Source organism: Leuciscus leuciscus (assembly GCF_965113295.1).
Source record: "Leuciscus leuciscus genome assembly, chromosome: 7".
NCBI classification, from domain to species: domain Eukaryota; kingdom Metazoa; phylum Chordata; class Actinopteri; order Cypriniformes; family Leuciscidae; genus Leuciscus; species Leuciscus leuciscus.
This window is the reverse complement of record NC_138731.1, coordinates 39,187,317-39,197,011: the sequence shown is the minus strand read 5'-3', so window position 1 is coordinate 39,197,011 and position 9,695 is coordinate 39,187,317. Positions and strand designations below refer to the sequence as shown.

The following is a 9,695-nucleotide window of genomic DNA, read 5'->3' as shown; positions in this document are numbered from 1 at the left end:
ACATAGGCAGTCAATGATAGAATTACCTCAGACACCTCGTAGTACAGCAGAACAATGATTAACAAGCAGCGATGAAAGGGCCCTCGCACCCGTGCCATCGTCACTCGTTGGCTTTAGGAAGACAGAGCATGGTTGGGCAATGTGCATTTAAGGAGGTATACAGTATATAGTAGTTGCTAGCATGTTTAGTATGTTTTTAGCATGCTTAGTACACAATAGGTATGTGGTTAGTACTGCATTACTGTGTTAACCAGTTCAGTTTCTGTTGGCAGTAGGTGGGGTTATATATCTGAATATTGCTTTGTAGATGTGTTCAGTGCAGGACTTTTATCAAGTATGTGAAGTTTGGGGCAGATTGGATATTGTATGTTTGAGTTACAGCAAATTCATATTTAATTGTAGTAATAGTATGGTTTAGTACTTATAGTGTTTACTAGTATGTTTTAGCATGTTTCTAGTATGTTGGTAGGATGTTAAGCACCTACTGGCATTTTTTTTATATGTTATTAGGAGTCCACAACAGTGTTTAACATGTCACTTCCTGTTGCCAGCAGGTGGCGCTTTGACTGTAACTGAATATGAGCATTGTCATGTGTTCAAGACAGAACGCTTATCAAAAGTGTGAAGTTTGGCGCAGATTGGACATTGCCTTCTTGAGTAACAACAACATCCTGTTTCATTATATTAGCATGCTTTAGCACTTAGCTTAGTATTGCTAGCATGTTTTAACATGTTTCTAGCATGTTTAGAAGTCAATGGTATTTTTAACATGTTGCTAGAACGGCATCAACGTGTTAAACATGACACTTCCTGTTACCAGTAGGTGGCGCTATTACTATAACTGAATATTCTCATGTAGATGTGTTCAGGCCATGACTCTTATCAAACGTGTGAAGTTTGGGGCAGACTGGACATTCCGTGCCTGTGTTACAGCAAATTCCTGTTTAATTGCAGTATTAGCATGCTTTAGCACTAAGCTAAGTGTTTGCTAGCATTTTTTAACATGTTTCTAGTATGTTGTTAGCATGTTTAGCACATGCTGGAACTTTTTTATATGTTATTAGGAGTCCACAACAGTGTTTAACATGTCACTTCCTGTTGCCAGCAGGTGGCGCTATGACTGTAACTGAATATGAGCATGGTCATGTGTTCAGGACAGAACGCTTATCAAAAGAGTGAAGTTTGGCGCAGATTGGACATTGCCTTCTTGAGTAACAACAACATCCTGTTTCATTGAATTAAAATGCTTTAGCACTTAGCTAAGTTTTGCTAGCATGTTTTAACATGTTTCTAGCATGTTTAGAAGTCAATGGCATTTTTAACATGTTGCTAGAACGGCATCAACGTGTTAAACATGACACTTCCTGTTACCAGTAGGTGGCGCTATTACTATAACTGAATATTCTCATGTAGATGTGTTCAGGCCATGACTCTTATCAAACGTGTGACGTTTGGGGCAGACTGGACATTCCGTGCCTGTGTTTCAGCAAATTCCTATTTAATTGCAGTATTAGCATGCTTAAGCACTAAGCTAAGTGTTTGCTAGCATGTTTTAACATGTTTCTAGTATGTTGTTAGCATGTTTAGCACATGCTGGAACTTTTTTATATGTTATTAGGAGTCCACAACAGTGTTTAACATGTCACTTCCTGTTGCCAGCAGGTGGCGCTATGACTGTAACTGAATATGAGCATGGTCATGTGTCCAGGACAGAACGCTTATCAAAAGTGTGAAGTTTGGCGCAGATTGGACATTGCCTTCTTGAGTAACAACAACATCCTGTTTCATTGAATTAGCATGCTTTAGCACTTAGCTAAGTATTGCTAGCATGTTTTAACATGTTTCTAGCATGTTTAGAAGTCAATGGCATTTTTAACATGTTGCTAGAATGGCATCAACGTGTTAAACATGACACTTCCTGTTACCAGTAGGTGGCGCTATTACTATAACTGAATATTCTCATGTAGATGTGTTCAGGACAGAACGATTATCAAAAGTGTGAAGTTTGGGGCAGATTGGACATTCCATGCCTGAGTTACAGCAAATTCCTATTTAATTGCAAAAATAGCATGCTTTAGCACTTAGCTAAGAGTTTGCTAGCATGTTTTAGCATGCTTCTAGTATGTTGTTAGCATGTTTAGCACTTGCTGGCACTTTTTTATATGTTATTAGGAGTCCATAACAGTGTTAAACATGTCACTTCCTGTTGCCAGCAGGTGGCGCTATGACTATAACTGAATATGAGCATGGTCATGTGTTCAGGACAGAACGCTTATCAAACGTGTGAAGTTCGGGGCAGATTGGACATTCCATGCCTGAGTTACAGCAACTTCCTGTTTCATGGCGAAACATCGAAATTTGTCAGGCCGCCGAGGACCCGCCCTTCGACGAAAACTCAAGATCTTCGCAATTTAACGTCGCAAAGGCCTTAAGATTACACTCACCAAATTTGAAGATGATCAGATTAAAACTGTAGGAGGAGTTCGTTAAAGTACGAGGCATGAAAATGGCAAAAACTGCACAAAAATCTGAGAGGAAGTTCAAAATGGCTGACTTCCTGTTGTGTTTAGGGCTATGCTCCAAGAGACTTTTTTGTAGGTATTAGGTGATTACATGTATGTACCGAATTTCGTGCACGTACGTGGAACGTTGCGGGAGGCGCACTCCGTTGAACTTTTATAGGTGGCGCTATCGAGCCATTTTGCCCCGTCCAATTCTGAAACCTATATCAGATGTAAATTTTCGCCAGTTCTGACGCGTGTGCAAAGTTTTGTGAGTTTTCGAGCATGTTTAGGCCCTCAAAAATGCAATTAAATGCGGAGAAGAATAATAATAATAAACAGAGCAATTCCAAGAGGGTCCTCACACCATCGGTGCTCGGGCCCTAAATATATAAATAAACATTCTAACATAAACTAAAATATGATTCATAAATAAGTATGTCAGGCCTGCCAACTCTCACGCAATTGACTCTGTTCTCACGTCACACATCCATTTCTTTAGCCATTAAGTCCAACATGTGCAGCACAAATCTTCAGTGCGTTGTTGTGGAAAGAGCACGTCCACAGAGTTACACAGCCAAGTTCGCTTGTGCATTTGCAGCCTTTCGTGCCATTGTAAATTGTAATGGTTTGTTGTAAATTATTAATCTCATACAGGATACTTTTGATTAAGTTAATTAACGATGCAGTAAAGCGCTTCATTGTACCGGTGATCATCTTTAGCTTCAGCACGCACGCTCAAACAGCAATGCACAACATTAATAACTACTAGGACTGTCATATACAGTATAGTCAACAAGTGGATCAAAACCTGATTAAAACCTTTCATCAAAGTTAAGCATGAATTTTAAACAATACACGTTCTTGTCTTTGGACAACTTTGATTTAACTTTTTTGATCCACTTCAAATGTTGACTACTGTGCATTATGATGAGAATACTATTTTAATAAAACGTTGTGAATTGTTTGGGTTTAGTTGCTGTGTTTCAGTGCGTTGTTACAGGAAGAGCGCATCCACAACAGGAGTTGCTACATTCACTATATTGACTAATAAGACTATAAGTCGATTTATTATGTTTATTTTGTATAAATAAATATATGATTTATCTTAGGATGCGTTCCATTGAGCTAATTAACCTTCTAGCAAAGCGCTTCAGTTGTTCATCAGCTCTTCAACTTCAGCGCAGTAAGGTTAACACTTTGAAACAGTAAGATTAACAGTTTACAATTACTGTATTATTAAAAATGCTTTTTTTCCCTTTTTTTTAAACTTTGATGTACATACATAACTTTGGATCTTAAAAATGTATTGATATGTTGAGATTAACATTAACTAAGATTAATAAATCCTATAGAAGTATTGTTCATTCATTGTTGTTTCATGTTAACTAATGCTAACAAAGTGAAACCTTACTGTAAAGAGTTACCTTTTGTTTATAAAGAAAGGCCATAGGGGAGTAAAATTAATTTAACAAGTTAAGTAATCTTACACTGGTTCAAACTAGGTTACTGTATTGTATACGTTTGATTTGTGTTGAAGTGTTTGGGATATGATGTGCACACTATGGATACCCCTTCTAATGCACAACATGGGTCTAAAAAGACCCGTATTCATTTCCTATGTTATTTCATGCATGGCTTGGCATTTTTTTTGTTTCACCTTTTGAAATCACTTTATTTGAGCATTTACTATTTCATGATCTTTTAATTTCATGATTTATGAATATTAAAAATATATTTTTTTCAGTGATCACAAATTCATATTTTAATATTTTTTTTTATACGTTTTGTGTTAAAACATCAAGTTTACACACATGGGTCTAAAATGACCCAACTATGCAAGCGTGATAAAACAAAAGAATAAAGAAAACTTTTTGTTAAAATAACCAATGTCACAGTTGTTTAGATCAACACATTTACTGTAACACTTGAAATATGTTTATTGGCCACTTTTTCACACATAACACGCATATATGCCTAACCGATAATAACACTGAAATTGAACTGTAGTGTAGTGCAACTGTAGGGGGATCTCCTCAACCACCACCAATGTGCAGTATCCACCTGGATGATGCGACACCAGCCATAGTGCACCAGAACGCCACCACACACCGGCTTATGTGACCGATAGCATTGATTTATGACCACAAATAAAAATGAATAACGGTACAAGGTTTCTGCCCAACAGCGACAATATATACTTGTATAAATAACTTTCTATTGCAAATTTTATTTTATTGACCTAGCTAACATTAGATAAAATAGAATATGTCGACGCAAGCTAGCTAATGGTATTGGACATGTTTCTCTTTCACACTAGTAATGGTTTTCAAGGTCAAGGTAACCTTAGCCTATGAGGCTATATCTATATTTTTCTGTGACAAAATTTTTTTTTAAATAAAACTTACATGCATGAAAAATACAAAAGCAGCCGTGTTGAATTGTGAAATGTGTGGCAGGTGAATAGTTTTCTGCGGTAAATATATTTATACATATCAAAGGTTCCTATATGGGTCATTTTTGACCCATGTGTGTAAAATGGATGTAGAAATACAAAAACCGTGTTTGTTTATAAAGTAAGAAAGGAAAAATAAACATAATGATTTTTGAAAATCAAAAACAAGATATTTAATGAATACCTGGATTAATCAATGATAAAATACATTTATTTCAAAAAGATTCAGCAAAGAAACATGAATACGGGTCTTTTTAGACCCATGTTGCGCATTAGAGGAGTAATGACACAAAAACTATTTTTATTCGAAAAGTAAGAAAGGAAAAATTTTAATATTGATTTGTAATGATCTAAAACAAGTTAATTGAGGAATACCTGGAATACTGAATGATTAAATAAATTTCTTGCAAAGATATAGAAAATGAAAACTCAGTCGGGTCTTTTTAGACCCATGTTGTGCATCAAGGGTTAATGGTGAGCCTTTTGTTTTTGTAATCAGGCTCTCAAAGTATATACAAATTTGGATTTAGATTTATCTGCCAATATTATCGGTTAATTTTGTTGCATCCCTATCAGAATCAAATCGCAAGCTTATGAATTGAAACCGTGAAATTTTTGTTAAGCACCAATAAAAACATTGGCCAACCAATCATTGTACCATGTAAAATGTATAACATGTTGACACTATAACTTTTTTAACTAAATTCTGTAATACCAAATGTTTTGACGATCACAATACACTTATTGTGCTGCAAGGTTTGTTTTTTTTTGGTTTTTTTTTTTTACAACCCCCCCCCCCCCCCCCCCCCCATACCAATCCAACTATTAACACCCCCCACCTTCCATAATTCTCTCTCCAAGCTAAACTCAAAAGTTGGCAGCCGAGTATATTCGCGAGACAGTGCAAACAGAGACAAACCTTGAGATGATTGCAAGAGCTGCAGATAGAATGAATGAAGATTTTCGTTCAATCATTTCTCTTTTTTTGGTTTGTCTGTTCGGAGATGGATTCGTTGTTTGGAGGTTTTTTCAAGTATTTATAGGTAGGCTAATTTCATAAACAGTTGATCGTGAAGTTTGGGCGAAACCACTTTTACCTCAGGACGCACAAGTGGCCAAAGAAAAGCTTAACTGCGTCATCTTCAGCATGAGCAGAATTATTGTGATTTTATCCAGAAAAAATAAATAAGTAAATCGCATTAAAAATTTGATATTTCATGCCTGTTAAAAAGTCTAGCATAATGTCGGCTTACGCTTGGAGTTTTCCATTAAAAAGTCTACCATTCACGGCACGTTTACATGTGACAAATCGCAAACATATATTAAAAGGTGTAGGCCTACTCACTAATTGTTCCCTCATTCATAAAAGCTTTAGCACTAAATAAATAATTACAACAATCTGTCTGTTTATTGGGATGACTGTTTTGCAATTGTGAAGTGTCATTCTTAATTGTTTAAATCAATGTTATTAAGACAGAAAAATATAAGTATTATTTTAGATTAAGCATATATTTTATTAATTTATTTTTGTTTGTTTGGGGGTTGGACCAAATGTCCTTTTAAAGATGTATTTAATTGTAAAAATGTTTAAATTAATTATCTTTTTCTACAGTACACAGACATTTCTTTAGAATTTTCTCTTTGATAAATGTAAATGTCGCTGTTTTCACACTGTCATTAGGCCTACTATCAAGGCAGCAGTATAAAAACAAGAATTTGTTCATTCGTGTAGTTTTACTGGGCAGCATACATTTTTTAAGTATCATATAGCCTCCAAAGTGCAAACGAGATGAGGTCATATGCTGCATGCTTTAGTATTTAAATCTGTATTTGCCATTGGATGTCCCATGACCGCCTGATCTCTAAGTAAACAATGATACTATGTATTGTATGGATTACAAAGGTCAGGTTTTACAGGTGTTACAGGTGTTTAAGCACTGGTATATAAAGGAAACTCCATCGTGCACTACACCCATATCATCTGTACTCTCTGTTATTTGCTATTATTGCTGAGCAAGAGTTGATTTCTGTTCTTACTGCTACATTTACATTTCCTGCTTTTCTCTCTCTAATCAGCTCAACAAAGCAGCAAGAATGAGTACTTGTTCGGGACCAGAAAATACCAAAGTTGTAGTGGTAGGTTCAGGTTTTGCAGGTTTGGCTGCTGCTGCCAAGTTAGTGGAGGCAGGATTTGAAAATGTCCTGGTTCTTGAGGCAAAGGAAAGAGTTGGAGGTCGAGCGCACACCACTAAACCGTTCAGCGAGAATGTCATTGAAGTTGGAGCTAACTGGATCCACGGGCAGAAAGGAAACCCCCTGTTCAAGATTGCGAAAGAGGAGAACCTGCTATCTGAGGGACCTTCTGCATACAAAAACATGTGCCAGCCTCGTTCTGTAACTCCTCAAGATTACTTTTTCAAAGAAGATGGGAAGCAGGTCTCCACAAAAGTTGTAGATCAGGTGACTTCGTGCTTCAGCAAGCTCACCGACAAAGCTTTTGATGATGAACTCAAGAGCAGGCACAGGAAACTAACTCTAGGTGCTTATCTGGATGATGCCTTTGGTGAAGCTCCTTTAGGGGCGACAGAAGACGGCCGGCAAGTTTTTGAATGGTGCAAGAGGAATGAATGCACAGATGAGGCTTGCTCTAGCCTCTATGAACTTTCTGCATCTCAGATTAGCAATTACACAGCTCTAGAGGGAGAGTTTTTTAATACATTGGGACCTGGTGGCTATCGAGCAGTTTTGGATGTTCTCTGGAAAGATCTGCCTTCGGGAACTGTCCAGTGTAGTGCACTGGTCAAGAGCATCCAATGGGACTTGGTCAAAAAAGGTAGTGGTGAAGATCAAAGGTATCCTGTTAAGGTCGTCTGTGAAAATGGACAGAGCTTTGAGGCAGATCATGTGATTGTCACCGTATCTCTGGGGGTTCTCAAAGACAAAGCGACAACCATGTTCGAACCGTCCTTACCGGAAAAAAAGCTGTCTGCAATTGAGAATCTTGGCTTTGGGATAGTGGACAAAATTTTCCTGTTTTTTGAGGAACGTTTCTGGCCAGACGACTGTTCCGGGGTTCAGCTGGTGTGGAAAGAAGGGCCTGAAGATAAAGATGTTTATGAGTCTCTGTCTGAAGGAGAAACCTGGAAAAAGACATGGTTCAAGAAGATCACTGGTTTTGATACAGTGGCTCGTCATCCCACGGCTCTGTGTGGCTGGATCACAGGTCGAGAAGCTCTGTATATGGAGAATCTTCAGGACAGTGAAATCGGAGCTGTCTGTGTGAGGTATGGTGACATAAATGATGGAATATATGATGTATGATCATTTTACCATGGTCAAAAATCTCTCTGTCATATATAACAAACTCTGTTTTGTCTTTAAAGGTTGCTCAGGTCTTTCACAGGCTGGTCAGTGCCAGAAGTCTCAAAGACACTGATCACCAGATGGGGATCTGATTCCCACGTCCGTGGCTCCTATACATTTATTCCTGATGGTGTCAATGGAGTGAAAGCACACAAGGCATTAGCGTCACCTCTTCCCCCTAAATATAAATGCAGAGGCAGGAAGGTAACTCTTAATATCTTGTATGTGTTCGATTATTTAGGTTATATATGGATATATTTAGTATGAGCCAGTGTTATTTTAGTATTATTTATATACTATCATTGTATTTGTAAAATGTAATAATTAACTTTTATATTAATGTTTTCAGGTTTTTTTATTTAGTTTTTGTAATTTTTTTGTTTTTATCATTTTATTAGTTTTAGTTTAATTTTTTTTGTCATTTTTCATGTAAAATAACTAAGTTCTAAAATCACTAACATCAATTAGTTTCATTTCCCTTTATTTTATTACAACTTTATTTCAATGAACATAAAAAATTGTGTATTTTAAAAAAATAACAAAATGATTTTATTTCTCTGTTTTTGAAGCACCTTCAGGTGTTGTTTGCTGGTGAAGCTACACATGATAAATTCTACACCACGACCCATGGAGCGTACCTCACAGGCATCAGAGAAGCAGAAAGACTCATAAGCTATTATGCCGATTGAACATACAGTACCAAAAAGAAAAGAACATACACTTTGGTTTCATGAAGATTACATTTTACGATCATAAAACATTTTATAGACTTCTCACACCCTATAGCCTTCCACAGGTTTTGTGTTTAAATGACCCATAGGTAGTTTATAACTGCCTGACAAACAGCATAAATCCAAATGCTTACATCCAACTGATCACATTCTATGCATATCTCTGTCTGGTTAAATGTTATTACTCCAACATTTGTTAATTCTGGTCATTAGTAAAAACTGTGTTATATGATGGAGAAATATTAATTCCCACACACCAAGCAATGTTAAATCATTTTCTAATTTTTTTATTCTTATTCAAGTATATTAATTAAATGAAGTAAATTAGTGGTTCTCAAACTGAGTATCCTTGGGAGGTATGCAGCATGATCCTGGAAATTTACACTAAATCATTGGTAACACTTTACAATAAGGTTCATTAGTTAACATTAACCGCACTTATACAACATTTGTAAATCTTTGTTAAAGTTGATTTCAACATTTACTAATACTTTATTAAAATCTTGTTACGTTAATGCACTGAACAGCTTTATTTTTATTAACTAACATTAAAAAAAGACTAACAAAAACAGTAATAAATGTATTGCTCATTGTTAGTTCATACATTGTTTAATAAAGGAACCCATAATTCTAAAAATTGCCTTG

At 36.3% G+C, this 9,695-nt stretch overlaps 1 protein-coding gene across 1 annotated transcript; it reads left to right on the top strand.

Annotated features, from left to right (window-relative positions):
* Positions 1 to 6,858: 6,858 nt before the first annotated feature.
* LOC309502659 (spermine oxidase-like) lies at positions 6,859 to 9,695 on the top strand. Its single transcript, XM_082175120.1, has 3 exons — positions 6,859 to 8,240; positions 8,340 to 8,523; positions 8,889 to 9,695. The coding sequence occupies exons 1-3, from the start codon at positions 7,051 to 7,053 to the stop codon at positions 9,006 to 9,008; spliced, it is 1,494 nt and encodes a 497-aa protein (XP_082031246.1). The 5' UTR covers positions 6,859 to 7,050; the 3' UTR covers positions 9,009 to 9,695.